Genomic DNA, 18,869 nt, shown 5'->3' with positions numbered 1-18,869 from the left:
ATTCATGCTGCATTATCAAATATTTATCAAATATTCCCTAGAAATATACATTTTTCTTTTTTCCTTTGTATTCCAGTGTTTTTATATTATCAGTCATCATCCAAATAAAACTACATAAAGATCCAGACTTAGTCTTTTACGATTTTCGTGCAATTTAATTTACTAGAGATTTTATGAAATTATGTTACATCCTTGGCACACTAGAATGGGCCATGGAGTAAACAAAGAAGATCAACACAGTCCTTAAGTGACCAAAACTAATGGCAATGATTATTATTTCCACCATAAATCTTGGAGTTTCAGGAATGAAAAAATATTTATTTGCAAAAGCAAAAATAAACATCTAAAGTATCACAGATGTTGTTTCCCAGGTTATCTGCAAGGATTTTATTGTATAATATGGTGACATATATCATGGGATTAGACAAGGCAGACCTTATTTTGGCATGCTTTGTTTATATTCTTTAAAGGTCCTTTCAGGAAGAGAACACCTACTTTTAAAAATAATTACATAAGCTATACTTTTCTGTGCAGGTCTCATTATTTTTGTGCTTTTTAAAGACTATCTCCTCATGTAGTGGATAAACATCAGCTATATTTCAAAAATAAAAATGCAGCTGGGATTAAATAATGGGCCTCAATGTCTGTTTTTGCTTTAGGTGGGAACTGCAAGATACATGGCCCCAGAAGTCCTAGAGTCCAGGATGAATTTGGAGAATGTGGAGTCCTTCAAGCAGACAGATGTCTACTCTATGGCGCTGGTGCTCTGGGAAATGACGTCGCGCTGCAATGCAGTGGGAGGTATGTATGGACCCCCATCCTGGTGCCGTGGCAGATGTGCCTTCAAAATGATGTTGTTTGCTTCAGACCCGATTCCAGGGTTACAGAAGAGTTAACCCCACAATGAGAGCTAGTTGAGGTCTGGCAGTACACAGAACAATTTGGAATTGTGCTGAAAAGCCTATGTTTTTAATCTGAAAGCTATGTTTGGAGCATAAAACTTTTTTATCTCCTTTCTTGAAACATAATTACTTTTCTCTCTTGACATATCTTTCCACAGATATTTAAATATCTGGCAAGCGATGAACACTAAGAATATAAGAATTATTTTTACTTATCAAATGGATATATTATTCAAAAAAGTATCTGATTTTTTTTTCTTTTGTGTGTATTTTAAGGTTTTTCAGAATTATAAAGTTCAGGAGATGAATTTGACTCAAAATTTACTTTTATGGACATGACTTGCCTTTGTTGGGCAAACAAGCAGAATGATTTGACATATTTGTTTAGGTTCTGGAAAATCTAGTGGTGAGAAATAATTGAGGAATGCTGCATTCTTCAAGGGTGCAGAGGAATGTCGTTGTTTTAGATACTATTGTCCCCTGAACTTCCTGGACATGAGCATGGCTGAGGTCTGCATTACTTTATCTTTTTTCTGACTCTCCTCTTAGTAGTTTCCATCACAGTCTTACGTCTCACCTTAGAAAGTTACACGTCCCATCATGGTTCTGGCTGTGGGAAGGCAGATCAAGCTTACTCCAATTTTATTTTTAACTATTTGTTTTGTACTCATTTAACATATGGCATAGTTGCAAAAATAGTGAAGCTAGGTAATTAATATTGGTACAATACTCTTAATTAATCTATAGAATTTATTTGAATGTCCAAGTCCCCAGTAATGTCCTTTTCTGGAACAGAATCTAATCCAAGATCCCACATTTCATTTAATGGTCATGTCTCCTTAGTCTCATTCAACTTGTGACAGGTCTAGTTTTATCTTTCATGACCCTGACACTTACAAAGAATTTAGACCAGTTATTTTACAGGTGGTCTCTCACTTTGGGTTTCTCTGATGTTTTCTTATGATTCAACTGAGATTGTGTATTTTGGGCAAGAATACCACAGAAATGACATTGTGTCCTCCTCGATTTCTCATATTGGGACACCAGATGTCAGTGTGCCTGTTCAGTTTGATCCTTGGTGAAGATGGTATCTGCCAGGTCTCTCCCCTGTAAAGTAACTATTTTTTCTATTTGTAATTAATACCTATCTCATGGGAAGGCGCCTTGACCTGTTTCTAAAGATACTAGACACCTGTATAGTCAGGATACTAGACCTGTTTCTTGTCATAATTTTGCCTGCTAATTTTAGGATCCATCAGTAGTTCTTACTTGCAACAATTGTAACTGTAATGCTTTCCTGACAGTGATTCTCTATTATTCTTATTCCTTCTACATTTATTATAGATATTCTACTATAAGGAACATCTGTTCTTTCACCACCTCCTGTTATTTATTCATTTGATTATGTATTTATAACACTATTGAGTTATAGATATTTATTTTAGTCTATGAATAGCCAATATTCTTTGTTTTGTTATTCATACTGCCACAGCTTTGGTCACTGAGCCAAACTCCCCAATATTTTGCCCAAGGTGGATTTGCTTGCCACTGTTGCTGGCTCTGATTCTTCATCCTGTTTAGCACATGCTTACCCGGTTTTCTAGGATGGGTCCAGGTCACCCCCTCGCACTGAATATCTTGCTGTGCCATCACCTAGTTCTCTGAGTCTCTGCATGGGGATGGTAATTCCTGTCTGGCTGACACTGTTATTTTCTGGTTTCCTGCCTAAGATTTCTTCCCCCACAGCACTTTCAAAAGTAACTTAGTTTTTCCTTGCACAGTGAGATTTGTATAACCAAGTTTCAGCCACAGAGAATAATTTTCTGTTTGAAAGCTTTGACAGTTCCAAAATGAATCCTTAGACTGGTGTGAGTTGTGTCAGAGATGATGCCGTTGTCACTGTCAGAATAAATTTACCTAAATTTCAGTATCTTTCCTATCCTTTGAAGCCCATTATTCTATAAACATGAGCTGGAGATTGTGTCTCTGTCTTTTGCTCTGTCAGGGCAGCCAGCTTATTAGGGCCCCATGTGAGTACCCTGCCTCCACTCTTCGCGACAACAGAGGCCCTTTCCTGTTGATATTTGCTGAGTGTGGAAGAACTCGGGCTAATGAGGAGGAATGGAGTTCACCAACTTTTATGAGATCTAAAAACAGATACAGTATAAACAGGTTTTCCCAAGGAAGGAACAGGATCTCATTTGTTCAGCTCGTCTCAGAAAACCTTTCATAACCTTTAGGGTAAGAACAGACGGCATTTGGGGAACCGGAAAGAGGCCATCCTGGTTCTCATTTTGTTTGATCTTCAGCCCACAGTTCTGTTTCCCCCATCTCTGCTCAGACTGAAAAAAACCAAAGTTATTTATCTTCACTTTGGTCCAACAGAAAGCCCTTCACTTGATTAAGTGTATGAACTTGCGTATTAAACCCTTTCTTTGAACGTCTTTTAAGAACATTTTTTTTCCTTTTTGGCATGTCTTAAAATCTTGAAGACAGATGATTTTTTAGCCTAGTCTTAATTTCAGACTTTTCATTTATATTTAAAGAGTCCCTTGGAAGGTTCATAAAGCCTGAAGATGGACATGTTCCCTCCTAGCTGTTGGAGAAACATGTGGAAAGACAGGTCTTGCTTTCAAGAAGCATATAGTCTACTGATCAAACAGACTTTTGTTTTTTCTCCTTTTTCAAAATTTGCACAGGCAGACACATTTATTACCTTACAAGGAAAATCAATAATAAGTCCCTCTAGTTGATGTTAGGCTTTCATTTATAAGGTCTAAGACAGAGGGCAGGATGTAAAAGGGCTTTCCTTAAGCTTACACTTCTTTCCTGTGACTTGAAATACAACATATGCAATTACTACTTTTCATTGGCAGTCTCATTTCAAAAAAGGAAATGTGGAGTATACTTAACCATAGTATGAGGAATTATAGAGGGATGTTTCATTTCACAGCGTAAGGAAACTAATATTCCATCCAGTTTATTCTGAGTGGGAGAACATCTAATTGGATGAAGTAGGACAGTAAGCATCCAGAGGACAGTGTTGCAGGAGAATGTGAAATCCTAGCTTTCCTGCCTTTAAATGACTCCATTCTGTCTGAGGGTTGAGCCCAAACCCTTCACATGGGTGCCAGGCCCGCCCTCTCTTGCCTCTCTAGGCTTCTCTCCACACCGTGCTCTCATTCTGCAGTTGTTGTTCTGCACGCCTCTTAGGTCTTGCCCCCAGGCTTTGTCTCATGCTGTTTACTGGGACTGGAACACTGAAATCGACTTATAAACACGCAAGTGCAGTTCGGTTATGGTTAGTGCTGCAGGAGGGTAAGGCAGAGGGCACAGAGGGCTGCCTGCCCACATCGGCTAAAGGGAGTGTAACAGTAGGGTCAGGCAGCGAGGGACAGGTCAACTCTGGAAGGAAGGGTAAGACACAGGAGTGTCCTCTTGAATTGCTTCTTTATCAGCCAGCATCGTCCTCTGTGCAGAGCAGCACAGAAAATGGGAGAAAGATACAGCACTCACAGGGAAGCCCTCACTGTCATCAGGTGAGAAAATGCAAACATGATAATACCTTCTGAAGCCAACTGGTAACAACTCTGTCAGTTAGCACAAATTTCCACCTAGGAGCTCAAAAGATGGGTTGTCGTAATTGAAGAGAGTGGTCAAAAGGGAAGGGCTTTCTAGTAGAAGTAGGTTTGGTCATGAAATAAACACAAGGGAATGATAGGTACCATGTCTTCATGGATCAGCTCATTTAATCTAACAAGGACTCTTTGAAGTATGTACTATTATTAACCCCATTTTACAGGTGAAAAAATTGAGGCTTTGGGAGTAGGAAAGTTGTGGAGCTGGGAATCAAAGCCCTGTTGTCTGACTATAGCCCACAGGCTCTAACTTTCCTAGTACTCACTGGCCTGACCAATGGAGAACATGTTTAATAGATGGCAGGTATGATTACCATCATTATTATTATTATCATTATTATTATTACTATTATTATTGATGAGGTAGTTGGTAGTACTTTGTGTATCCTGGCCTTTGACTTGAAGCCTTTCTGAAAGTACCTGAAGTGAGGCACATTCAGTGACGGCCTGCCTCCCTTCTGAAAGATTCCAGTGATTGTCCTGTCTCCCCCCGGTCATTCTCTGTTAATAAATCCCAAGGCGACTAAATTCTGTAGCATGTTGCAGGCTCAGTGTCTTACATTATGAGATAACCTTCTTATTCTTAAATTTCTCTGAAGATGTATTCATTCGTTCACTCAACAAATATTTATTAAGTATCTATTACATGGCAGGCATTATTCAAAATGCTAAGCAAACAGTGGTTAAAAAAAAAGAAAGAAAGAAAGAACAAACAACCTCTGTCCTCAAGGGAGAGTGAATCTAATGAAGAGCTAATATTCTGGAAAGACAGGTCATGAGCAAGTAGCTGTAGAATATCAGGGGTGGGTTATGATGATTTTAGAAAGAAAAATAAAGCAGAATTAGGGAATAGATACTGACAGAGGGTATTATTTCAGACACTTTGACCATCTGAAAGAAAACCTGAGAAAACAGGGCTTCATAGTTGTTTGAAGAGGGAGCAAGATAGCAGGAGGTGATTGGTGTGTTCCTGTTTTGCAATGAAGGAGAAAAGTCATGAAATCTCCATTCAGCAATGACAAACCCAGAGACTGGGTCTCTTACAGAGCATGCTTCTGTTTTACAAAGAAATCTCTGTCAGCGGCTTTTGGGTTGTTGGTGTTCATGCGAGTGTTTGTAGGGTGTGTGGGAGGCGGATGAAGGTGGGGTGCCTCTCAGGCCCCCCTTGGCAAATGCAGCAGTCACAGGCTTCATGTCACCCCAGCCAAAGCTGGCCCACAAGCAGACCGACTCCCCAATCCCTAGCCATTTTGGCCTCTGAATAGAAGCTGACACACAGCAGCCAGCTGAGCAAGTATTTAACAAAGACCATAAACGCAACCCCAAGAATGGCTCCTGACCATATTGTCGGCTCCCTGCAGTCTTGTGAGACAGACAAAAAGTGCAAATGAGTCAAAAAGAAAGGGAAGGAGTGGGAAGGGCGGGAAGAGGGGTGAGAGAGAAAGGACTGAAGACTACAAAAAAGGAGAAAAGAATTGAAGACTAAAAAGACTAGGATGGAAGCACTTCATTTCCCCGGATTTCAGGGCGGTATAATTTGGAGGGCAGACAAAACGCTGGGGTACTGCTTCGGGGAAAACTATCAACAACTTTGCTGCACTGTTAAGTTGGAACTACAAAGCAACAGCTGTGTAGCAGATGCTGACTTTCAGAGGAATAGCATTGCTGTGCCAGAGACTTGCCCTCTGCTGCAGAACTAGGAAGAGGGATATAAGTGTAGTTTCTCCTAAGAGCCTCTGAGAGAACTTAACGGCGCTACACGTGCCTGTGAGTCGGGGTGGCTTCCGTCAGTGAAAACACTGGGGGGAAGGCAGGGGATGCTGGGAAGAAGAGCGAGTTATTCTCAAGCAGCGAGGTGAAGTGCTTAGGAATGATGTGTGAGGCACTCAGGGAGGGCCTGAGGTGTCCGGCCTCAGTACATCTGTCTTAGGAAGCAGCCTGTGGGTGAGACAGGGACTTGGTTTGAGTAAATAATTCTGCTGTGTGGGCATCTGCCTTGGGTTGGGTGTCCCAGACCCTGGAACCAGATTTTGAGTGTTTGTAATTTATTTGGGAAGAGATCTCAGGAAATGCCAATAAGGGAACGGGGAGGTGAGTCATGAAAGGGAAGGAAGCCAATATGTGGTGTGTGGTCAAGTGGGTCTTCACTGTGGACAACTGGAGCCTAATGCTGGTGGGGACCCTGGCTGGGGCATCAAACATATACCTCAGCGTCACACCACCCCACTGAACAGGAAGCTGAGTGTTTATCTTCTAACTCTCATCTGTCTCTGGTTGAGGGCTGCCCTGGGGCAAGTTGGGAGGGTGAACTCCCACACGCCCAGCCTGCCCCACTTGGAGTTGGGCCAGCATGCATGGGAAGTGTGAGTGTAGAAGGTTGTGTGGCCAGTGGTCCTATAGCAGTGTACAGTAGCCCCCCATTATCCACAGTTTCACTCTCCATGGTTTTAGTTACCCACGGTCAACCATGGTTCAAAAATATTAAATGGAAAATTCTAGAACTAATTCATAAGTTTTAAATTGCACCGTGTTCTGAGTAGCATGATGAAATCTTGCGTTGTCCTGCTCAGTACGTCAATCATCCTTTCGTCCATCATATCCGCACTTCATCCGGTCCCCCAATTGTTAGTCCCTTTGTAGCTGTCTCAGTTATCAGATCCACTGTCTTGGTATCTCAGTACTTGTGTTCAAATTATTCTTATTTTACTTAGTAGTGCCCCGCAACGCGCAAGAGTAGTTAGTAATGCTGGCAATTCAGATCTGTCATAAAGAGAAGCCGTAAATTCCTTCCTTAAAGTGAAAAGGTGAAATTCTAGACTTAATAAGGAAAGAATAAAAATTGTATGCTGAAGTTGCTAAGATCTACAGTGAGAACAAACCGTGTGTGTGTGTGTGTGTGTGTGTGTGTGTGTGTGTGTGTGTGTGTAAACACAAACAATGGTATCTAGGTTTTCGAACATAATCCATCTGGAAGACCGTTGGAGTTCTGAAATGTTCAAAAACCGAGGCACGGTTTCCCCATAGAAAGTAATGCAAAATGGATTAACCCATTCCGGCCTTTAAAATCAACCCCGAAAACTGCACATTTAGCATGAATTGTACTATCTAATGACACCATAGATCCATAAAATTTATGGCATTCGTAAATCAAAATGTTCATCAATGGAGACTTTCAAAAACCGAGGTACCACTGTATATATGTTTTGGTACTTTCCATGGTTTCAGGCATCTAGTGGGGTCTTGGAACGTGTCTACCGTGGATAAGAGAGGACAACTGTACTGAGTAATGGTGGAGGGCACTGCGACTTCTCTTGTTTTGTGGATATGGGAACTGAGGCACAAAGTGTGGACATTTCTTTTCCAAGTCCTCGTATCTAGTTTATGACGTAGCTAGGGTAAACACAACTAATAATATCCCTACTTATGACGCATGTCGTTAGCACTATTTTTTTTAAGTGCTAAACTCGGTCTTACTCTCTAAACGCTTTGATTTTTTTTTTTTCCTCAGAGGTGTTTCCAAATTTTTTGACTGCTCCTCCCTATAGGTTAGCCCGGGGTACCGTTCTCCGTGCTAACCCCACTTACCCCTTAACTTGCTTTCTCTGCAGTTCTTCACGGAAGGGAGGCCTGGGACTGGGTATCATTTGGTCAGATGCACAAAGAGGAACTCTAGAAAAGACTGCATTCACTTTATTGCCAACCATGCCCTAAGCCGGTGCCTGTGGCATAACATGCAAGTCTCATTTTCCCCCACCTCCACCACCACCTATTGCACTGACTTCCCTAAACCTAGAATGGTTTAATGTCGGTAATTAACAGCAGTAATGAGAGCGCACTCTTTGTCATCAGTGGGTTTGTTTTTGCATAGCTTGTTTGGAAATTGCAAACCATAACATCCAACAGGTCCCAGAAGTTTCCCCTTCTCGGGGTCACATGGTGGGGATGGCCTAGCTAAGGCGATGAGGGACACATTTGTTCCCAGCTGTGCTTGTTCTGTTTGGGGAAGAAAGAACTCACTGAAATGCTTGGTAGAGAGGAGAAAACAGGAAAGCCTCCTAAAAAGGCAAAGCCATTTCATCAAAGTAACAGTAATACAGTCGGCAGTTCTGAGTGCTATTCCCGGAATCCAGTGAACTTTTTGGCCTCAGTTTTCTCAGCTATAAAATGAGGTGTTGGATCACATCTCTGAAGGCTCTTCTTCGCCATTCTCTGTCTGACTCATGTGAAACCCTTAAAATATGTTAAGTAACTGGTATTCAGTTCCTCTGTCAAGATGCAACTCATATTCCTTGCAAAGCATTTAGAACAATGCGGCTCCAAGTGTCGTCTGTGGAAGGTTCTGGTCCTCAAACTGGTTGTTTCAGATGTGTGATATGATAAGGACAGAAACTGAGAGTAGTTATTTAGTAACTTCAATAGCAATTGGTGTTGCCATGACACTCAAGTGGATCCATTTTTCTTTTAATTCATTTCTACAGTATTTTACTGAGGCCTCGGTCCCCAGTGAATTGGGGGCAAAACACCTGGCCTTTTATAAAGAATACATTGAGAAGTGCTCATTTATAAACAACAAGGGAAACATTTAAGTCACTTTTAGTTCCACCATTCAACCTAAACCACTTCTGTGAAACTAGGGGTTAGGAGTGGAGAGAGATTTGCTTTTGTCTATACCAGTCTATTTAGTAATTTTTTCAGTTTTAATTACATACATTTTCTAAAATAAAAATATTTGAAGAACCAATATGAAAAATAGATAGGTAGGGCTAAAAGATATGTAAGTTGGCCCCAGCAATTTCACCAAAGTGGATTAAGCATATCAGCCTCTGGATGACTGAAACCGTGGGGACAAAGTTGGAATTGAAAACCAACTTTCTGCCAGTCCTCAGCTCTGCTCAATTCCCCAGCACTGTCCGGGCTTCAATGTATGAGGTTCTGTTCTAGGAAAGACCATCGGTGCCCACCTGGCTGGCAGAGGCTTCCTGCCCTCTAACCACCTCTCCCCAGGTTCAGGCTTTCCCCTAGCTGTCTGTGGATACCTCTTTCTATGCAAAGTAAATGCCTTTGGTATTCTGAGTGACTCTGAGAAGAACTGAGGAGCAAGTAGGACGTGGCCTCCAGAGAGGCATGACCTCCGTTGTAACGTCTGTCAATGGGCATCCTCCATGTCTTAATGGAGACCTGAGAATGTCATTGCCTCAATAGTCCCGCCCCGCAAAAGAGAGCAGTGCTTCCTGAGGGTGGCTTTCATGATTGCCACAATCAGATATTAAAGCTGGTGACTGAGAGGCAAATGGACACATTGTTTTACACATTTTAGGCCATGATTAAAAATAAAAGGAAATGGGTGGGAGTAGGATATTCAAGTGAGGGAGAAGACGAAAGGAGGAATTACAAAAATTCATAATAAGACAAAAAGTGAACAACTGTTTGAGAAAATATGTATTACATGAATGTGACATTTCCCTGGAGTAGAAGAAAGGTCAGCTTCAAACATGCGTATCTTTAAGCCCCCATCCCCATTCCTAATCTGAACGACAGCATCAGTGTTGCGGGATCAGAGTTCGTCATATTAAAATATGACACATGCTAAACTATAGCTCTGCCCAGGACATCTAACCAAGGATGGCTTTGGGGGCATATTCAAGGAAGTTTCTATAAAGAAACTGACCTTAGTTGAAACCTGAAGTCCTAGTGAAGGGTTTTATCATCCTCTGTTATTTTCTTTATACCGTGGATCAGTGAAAGAAAATTACCTTTTAAAATTTTGTTTGTTTATATTATTATTAATCTCTCTCCTCTGTCATCTTACTAAATAGCATATCTCAAACTTCTTTCATCATTGCTTCCTAAGGAGCCTTTGTAGACACTTTTTTTTTCTTAATTTCTATTCCTCATGATGTTTCCCCCCTTTGAAAAAGCATACATAACAAATTCACCATTTTAACCATTTTCCAGTGTGCAATTCACTAGCATTAAGTACCTTCACCATATTACACCACCGTCACCATTATCCATTTCCAGAACTCTCTTACCTTCCCCGACTGACACCGTGTACCCACTACATAACAATCCTCCATCTCTTCTCCCCGCGATCCTTGGCAACCACTAGTCTACTTTCTGTCTCTATGAATTAGCCTATTCTGGATACCTCATATAAGTGGAATCATACGATATTTATCTTTTTTTTTTTTTTTTTTTTTGGTCTGGCTTATTTCACTTAGCATAAAGTTTTCAAGGTTCATCTGTGTTGTAGCATGTATCAGAATTTCCTTCCTTTTTAGGCTGAATATCGCCATGAAATCTAACACGGTGGGTTAAATCTGTTCATGGACTGTGGCCCTTCATAGGGCTGCAAACCACTGCAATCTGTAAGACTGTTTCTACCTCCCAAGAACCAGTTTTGTTCCCTTGGGACAACAGCACCCCATGAAGAATGCCTGTGTTAAAATGTCAGCTTCCTGACCTCGTTGGTCTTCCTCCCCACTCTGTCCCCAGCTGGTAGCCCAATTGCTAGCACGTAAGTCCACAATCCTTTGTGGAATACTTCTCAAGCTCCTTCCAAAACCACTGCTTCCTTCTTGTCTTAATCCATTATTATTAAAAACTTGCTCTGAGTAATTAATCAAAGATATATTTCGACACTCAGTGCCTCATGATGTCAGCCAGACCTCCCAACAGGCTCGTGTCCCCTGAATGCACACACCCTCCTCAGTGGCCCTGTGTTTGCCTGCTTTCTTCACAGAAGTGAAAGATTATGAGCCGCCATTTGGTTCCAAGGTGCGGGAGCATCCCTGTGTCGAAAGCATGAAGGACAATGTGTTGAGAGATCGGGGACGACCAGAAATTCCCAGCTCCTGGCTCAACCACCAGGTAAGGAGTGGCTGTTTTGCGGGGAGAGTAAGAGTCATCTGAGGTAACCTCTTAGGCAGGAGAGAATTCTGGGCTATTTGGCCTTCAATCTGAGGTCAGGTCCCTTTGTGTTCTGTGATCCTCCCAGGTTTTGTTTATAAAGAAAATTTCAATAAAGTGGGCTGACCCTGTTATTTTTAAGCTTCAAATTGGCAGTAGGTACAACATTCAAAAAGGGCTCACGAATAATCATTTGAAGGGCATTTGTCACTTTGTCCAAACCCCCTTGGTTCCAGTTAAAATATTTTGTTTGCGGCCTCTGCCACTCACTCACCCCCATGCTTTTACATAGGGAGTTTATGTTTTGCTCCCTTCTGGGTTCCAAATGTTTTCTTCTGGGAATTTTCAGCTCTGGAAGGAAATACTTAGCAGAGAGAAATAAGCAGAGTTTGTCAGCCAGCTGGACCGACAGGCAACTGCCGTGTGCTTAGGATCATGTACAGGCCCTGTGCAGGCTGTGCTCACAGGCTGTGCTCACAGGCTGTGCTCACAGAGCTGGGAAAGAGGAGGCCACACCTCACTCTGCAATAAAAGAATAGGAAATGAGAGTGAACCAGTAGGAAATCTGTCTGTTGGGAACATCCTAAGGGCTTCTTTTTTTCTTTCCTTTCCAAGAAATGGTAGGTAAGGCCATCCATAGCAGGGCAGTAATTCTGGAGTTATAAGGAGACCTATCCAAGTTCTTTGTCTGGGGGCATTTGGATGAAGGCAGTGGTCAGAGAAAAAGAACAAAGTGATAGGTTGTGAGAGCAAGAGGACTGTCTGACCCACCCAGGAAAGAACCCTGAATGAAGCACGAGAGGGAACAGTGTGCCCCTATCTCTCTGACAGAACTGTTCTTTCTACTGTGGAAAACCTTTTATTGTCTCCTTTGGATGAATTCCCTTATCCCGTGAAGGCTTGGGCTAAGTCATAGATTTTCCTAAGGGCAAAGCAAATTCAGATAAGAAACAGTAACAACAAGTCAGGCTCAATTGGGAAGACAGATGGAGCAGGAAGCCTGGCCTGTGGCAGTCCTGGCCTCAAGCCCCTTCCAGGACAGAACCTAATAAAGTTGGGAGAGCCTGAACTTGGCCATAGTAGCCCAGGGCTTCCCTGGGGTTTAGGGCAAAGCCTCTTTGACTCTGACAATGCAACACTGTTTTGTGTTAACTCTGAAATCGGAAGGAACTAGTGTTTCTTTCAAACTCAGTTGCCTCTGAAGCTGTATAGTTCTAGTAATGAAGCCATTATTCATGATGATAAAATTCTGGAAAGAATTTGCATAATACATTTTTTTTCTCTTAATGAGATTTGTTGCCCTATTGATTTCAAGTTAATGCTTAATATTTAATTTAATTTACTGCCTGTAATTACAGTGTCAGAATAAAATAAATGTTACTTGTGTACCAACAATAACACTCCACTCCGAACAGGGCCATCAATCAATACCGTCAATTAGGTGAATTATGCAATTAATTCAACATCATGAACTCACTCACAGAGGGTGGGGAAGGGAGGGAGAGGCTCCTAGGTGTGTTAGGAAAGTTACTAGTATGGGGAAAGTGCCAGTTTACAGGGCAGTGTTGGGATTTAGCCGTTCCATCAGGGCCACCTGTGTGAGGGGTCACCAGTGACAACGTTGAGCCTGTAATTGGCAGGAGCACACTCTGCTTCTAAGACGCTCTGTGTAACTCCTGCCTGCTTTATTTCCAAAAATGATTTGAAATGACATAAAAAAGTATTTGCAATGCAAAATAAAAATTAAGGCTGTGAGAGGACCCTTGCCACTGTCCTGGGCAGTATTTCCTGGATGGACCTTTTGAATGGGGCCATTTTGGGGTTCGGTTGAACCCTGTGAAACGGCCTAGAATCAAGCAGGCCTGACCTACAGACAGCTGTTTCATAGGGTCCAGCCTAACGTTGGAGAAGAGGGGGGCATAACAGAGGGCACCGTTGGCAGCTGCTACTGCATCACTCCACAAAATGTGTGGACTTCACAAAATAAAACCAGACTAATGCCTGGACTTCCCTCTGACTAGGGTATTCAGCCCTGTTAAAATAGAAACGTGTATGATTCCCACTCTAAGACGCTCTGGAAAAGGCAAAACCACAGAGACAGTGGAAAGATCAGTGCTTGCCAGGGGCTCAGGGATGAGGAGGGATGAATGACCAGGGGGAGCACAGATTTTTTAGGGCAGTGAACTTATTCTGTGGGATGCTATAATGATGGCTGCATTCACGGTGCATTGGTCAAAACCCATAGTGTGCACTGTAACGTAAACTTTGGTTTCTAGTGCTGCGTCAATGTTGGTTGGTTGATTTGAACAAATATGCCACACAGATGCAAGATGTTGATGTGAGGGAGGTTGGGAGGGTTGGAGGGGGGTATGTGGAAACGCTCTGTGCTTGCCACTCAGTTTTGCTGTGAACCTAAAACTGTCCTACGCAGTAAAAGCTAAAACTGCTCTGAAAAAGGAGAAAGATATGAAATAGCATTAGGGGCACACTTCATGGGAATTTTCAGGTCTTGGGGATGCTGCTGTACCCCAGAAGTCCACTAGTGGGTCCTTGCTCCATTTCAACAGTCTATTGGGATCAAATGGCACCAGAACGAATAGGAACAGCAGGTTTCCAGGGCGGTGCACAGCCACCTGCACAGCTCCTTCCATCCACACGCAACTGGCTGGCCTCATGCAGTGAGTGCGCGGTCAGAATGTGTTAAATGCACAGGCTCTTTCTCACCTGGCCTGCACGGCGGGAACAAGGCCAGCCAACCAACCCACCCACTCATGTGGCCTCGGCACTTGTCTTCCTCTGCAGGGCATCCAGATGGTGTGTGAGACTCTGACCGAGTGCTGGGACCACGACCCCGAGGCCCGTCTCACGGCCCAGTGTGTGGCAGAGCGCTTCAGTGAGCTGGAGCACCTGGACAGACTCTCGGGGAGGAGCTGCTCCGAGGAGAAGATTCCCGAAGACGGCTCGCTAAGCACTACCAAATAGCTCCTTCGGGGCAGGCTGGGCCCAGTCCAAAGAGGCCGCCCCTGTTGCCAAAGAACAGAGGCAGCAGGAAGCTGCCCCTAAACTGATGCTTCCTGGAAAAACAGGGGTCACGCCCCTCCCTGTAAACTGTGGGCTTGAGCAGAAACAACAGTGGCAGGGAGTGGGTGACATGAAGCATTCTATGCCTTTGACGTTGTCATAGGATAAGCTGTGTTAGCAGTTCCTCAGGAAATGAGATTGATTTTTACAATAGCCAATAACATTTGCACTTTATTAATGCTTGTATATAAATATGGAATAGCTATGTTTTATATATATCTATATATGTCTATATCTATATATACAGCCATACTCTGGAAAGAGACAAGGAAAAAGACCAGATATTCCCAGGAAATAGGTTTGATTGGCGAGCTCCAGAGCCGAGCACAGAAGAAGGGGTCCATGACAACATTAGCTCTTGACAATCACACACGGGACGCTTCTCTGTCGACACAAGGGGGGACTGTGCATTACGAGAGAGGCTCCATGTCTCAAGCCCGCTACGACCACGTTCCACTTGCTTGTGCAAAATAGTTCCCTGTGTGTGGGTCCTCGTCTGGCCATGGAGCTACTTAGAGTCACGCTGTTTAGGGACCAGATCCTGGGGTGCTTGTGTGCCGTTGTTTCTCCTGGGCTGTTCACTTGAGCTTCAACCCCCACATCTGGTTTATGAACCACCTTCCTCAACCAGCTCAGAAACTTTGCTCCATCTATAATAGTTTAAATGTCTTGAGCCCCATTTTTACCTGTACAGGCTACAGAAAAATCAGAAGGACAAATGTCCTCATCCCTGAAATTGCCACACCTTCTAATAAAATAGTCATATACATTAATTCCCCCCCCCCATATCTATGTTACTATTGACCACTCCCAGCCCTCTCCCGTTCCTTAAAGGGAATAGATCTCTCCTCCAGGATTCATCGGGTTTCATTTTTCACCACCCTTGGTTTGAGTCTGTATTTCTATGCAACACCAGTGGGTTCCATCTCCTGGGCTCCTGAATGCTCACGTGTATTTTGGCCTAGTGGAAAGGATTTGAGCTGCACGATATGGCCACAATCAGGAGTTTCGGAACAAGTGTTTTGCTTGGCCAGTGCGGCGTTTGACAAAATTGAGCCACTTTTTAAATATTTGGAGACTTTACCAAAAAAAAAAAGAAAAAATCTGGATCCTCAAGTGAGAATAGATAGCAGATGGTTTCCAGTTTTCTCCCGTTCACATCATTCACTAAATGAAGTTGTGGACACACTTATAAAGCTGCTTCACTTCTTGATATAAACATTTGCATTTTCTGCCTACCCCCACCCCAGTCTGGGAATTAAACCTGCCGCTAACCAAAGTCCTTTGTAAGGAATGTGCACTCAAGCAGTCATCCTCGGGCTGTATAATATTTTTTTTTTTTTTATTGGAGAATATTGGGGAACAGTGTGCAACCCTGTTCAGAGCTCACGCTCCAACCAACTGAGCCATTCGGGTGCCCTGGGCTATAGATTTTGATTCACTCCCTCTACTGGCCCTGATGGTAAGATTTGAGGTTGGCCTTTTTTTTTTTTTTTTTTTTTTTTTTGGACTAAAGGAGATCTCCTGTAAGAGGTCCCGGTTAACAGAGGTTTATTTTGTCTGTTTATTCAGAGCTTCCCCCTCTGTATTAGGGAGGGGAGCCCTTTACTCCAAGAAGCTTTCATCGTGGCTACCAGTCTGTCCACCATAACTACCCTTCCCAACCCTCGCAGAATGTGCTAGTGAGGGTTTGAGTGTGGGACACAAGAACCCCATTCACAGTTAGGAAATCTGTGTCCACGTGGATAAGAAGAATGAGCTTTAAGACTCCACAAGAAACTTGTTAATTCACAGACAAGTGTTAATGCTGCAAATAATGTCTTTTTACAAAATGTTTTCGAAGCTACTTAATTTCAACCAAATAGGAATATTAGAGAGGGACTAGCAGTGAGCACATCAGCTCTGTTTTGATTTTGGAAGGTCTCTGTTCATTGGGGTTTTAGCAGTTTGGGATGAGGTGGAACTCTTAGGCACCCTACTCAGTGGTTGTGGGCTGAGGGTGTTAAGGACGGGTTTGCTGCAAAACCATGGAAGTGCCCAGATATTCCGTGCACTTGAAAGCTGCTTGATGCCGTCCCAATAGCTGTTGCCCATTGACCTCTAGTGGTGAATTGCTAGAATACTGGTCCATTACTGGGATCTTCCAAGATTCAAGAGTTTTATCATTTCTGGGTCATCATCAGCATAAACTGGAATGTAGTGTCAGATGATACTGTGGCCTGTTTTGTTTATGTTTTGTTTTTTTTTCTTATTCAAGAAAAAGACCAAGGAATAATAACATTCTGTAGTTCCTAAAAATACTGACTTTTTCTTTTTACTACTATACATAAAAGGAAAGTTTTATTCTTTTATGGAACACTTCAGCCATACTCATGTATTAAAATAGGAATGTGAATGCTATATACTCTTTTTATATCAAATGTCTCAAGCACTTATTTTCATACTGTGCCTCATTCGTCTTTTATATAAATAAAATGTTTATGAGATTGAATAAAGCAAAAATACTCAGGTCAGCCTCTTGCTTCTTGTTCCTATTCATAATAGCTAAGCCTATGAGCCTCACTTAGTTATTTTGCAGTTTATACAGAAAAATATCACAAGACAAATCCTCTCTAGCTTTCCCATATTCATCCTCTTGTTCAAGTGACAGTCTCAGGTCCCTTTTTTAAACAAAAGCATTCACAGTAGTTTAATAATAGAAGATGAGCAGATGCTACTGATGGCCTGCCCCTTATCCCAAGGCAAGGCAAGGCTCCTGGCTGCCCATTCCTCTCACCCCAGCACCCTGGAAGCTGCCTGCATCCACATGGCTGCTTCTCCAGGGCTTGGCACAGCCGAGGCTGCTGCTAAGAGCACATGTCTGATTCTTACATTTTCTCCTTTCCTTACACTAGCAGCTGGCTGCTACCTTTTTTACTCCTGCCAGGAGTCATGCTGCCTCCCTCTTTCTTTCTCCTTAGCCACAGCATCCCACTTGGGGCTTTTAATCAGCTTATCTGCATCGCCAGACAAATGTGCCTGGAGCAGTTACCTCGTGGTCACTGTTGACAGGCTTTCTTGTGACAAAGCACATGGGCTCTTCTGCCCCAACTTTGAGCTACCTGTTCAGGAATCTGAGAAATTCTGTGTTATCTTCTGAGTTATCAGCTGGGTTAAAAATAGTTAATACGGTAGTACCCACGTCAGGGTTTCTAAACCTCAGCCCTACTGATACTTTGTGGTAGATCATTCTTTGGGAAGGGGCCTGTCCCTGCATTGCAGGCTGTGTAGCAGCTTCCCATTACCTCTACCCACTAGATACCAGCAGCACCCACCCCACAGCTGTGACAACCAAAAATATCACATCACCAAACATCATCAAATGTCTTCCGGGGGGGGGGGGGGGGGGCAAAAATTGCTCTCAATGGAGAATCACTGAGCTGGATGAGATGGACCTGTACTACTGTAGGTATTAGATATAGTCCTGTCTTAACTAACAACTTGACAATTTTAGTGGTTCCTAGTTTTAGTAGTTACCTGCTCCTCCATTTATCAGCTATGTGACCTGGGCAAGTCACTTAATCCCTCCATGCCTCAGTTTACTTATGTATAAAATGGGGTTTTACAGATCTCATCCTAATTAAGATAGCACTGTGACAAGGCTCTTGTATGCAAGAGCCTTGCATACAAGGCTCTTAGAGTTGTGTCTTAAACTTGGAAAGCCTTCAGTACATACTGGCCAATATTAAGTTGGTTTAGTATGCCAAGGGCCGCTTTCCTAAAGAGGCAGATTTTGGGGTAATTGTTACCGTGTTTCCCTGAAAATAAGGCCTAGACAGACAATCAGCTCTAATGCGTCTTTTGGAGCAAAAATTAATATAAGACCCGGTCTTATTTTGCTAAAATATAAGACCCGGTCTTATTTTGCTAAAATATAAGACCCGGTCTTATTTTGCTAAAATATAAGACCGGGTCTTATTTTACTATAAGACCCAGTCTTATATTAATTTTCACTCCAAAAGACGCATTAGAGGTAATTGTCCAGCTAGGTCTTACTTTTGGGGAAACACGGTAGAGCACATTCAGAACCCAGAGAGAACTGGGCACATACTACAGGCATCTAGCATAGGCAAGTGTCTGTCCTCAGTGAGTATTGATAATCTGAGGTGAACTCTCACTAAGTACCTGCTGTGGTAGCAAATTTAATCCTTCACTAGCTCTGTGAGCTAGATAGCATGCCCATTTCACAGATGACAAATCATGCTCAGAGAACCCAAGTAAGAAGCCTCAAGGTAGAATCTGGGAGCAAAACCAAGTTGCCCTGGAACGAGAATTTGGAATAATGCTTGGTTCTTCTTCT

At 42.8% G+C, this 18,869-nt stretch overlaps 1 protein-coding gene across 1 annotated transcript in view; it reads left to right on the top strand.

The window, feature by feature from the left end:
• Positions 1 to 17,043, top strand: part of TGFBR2 (transforming growth factor beta receptor 2) — an 83,320-nt gene extending 66,277 nt beyond the window's left edge. Inside the window, exons 5-7 of the mRNA XM_019745289.3 lie at positions 660 to 801; positions 11,283 to 11,410; positions 14,252 to 17,043. Of these exons, the coding sequence (XP_019600848.3) occupies positions 660 to 801; positions 11,283 to 11,410; positions 14,252 to 14,431 (450 nt within the window). The 3' untranslated portion in view covers positions 14,432 to 17,043. The remainder of the gene's footprint in view (positions 1 to 659; positions 802 to 11,282; positions 11,411 to 14,251) is intronic.
• Positions 17,044 to 18,869: the final 1,826 nt, after the last annotated feature.

Source organism: Rhinolophus sinicus, chromosome 5, assembly GCF_057876585.1.
Source record: "Rhinolophus sinicus isolate RSI-liver-muscle chromosome 5, RSI-T2T, whole genome shotgun sequence".
In the NCBI taxonomy this organism is placed as follows: Eukaryota; Metazoa; Chordata; class Mammalia; order Chiroptera; family Rhinolophidae; genus Rhinolophus; species Rhinolophus sinicus.
The sequence above is the reverse complement of the archived record's forward strand: the minus strand, read 5'-3'. Positions and strand labels throughout refer to the sequence as shown.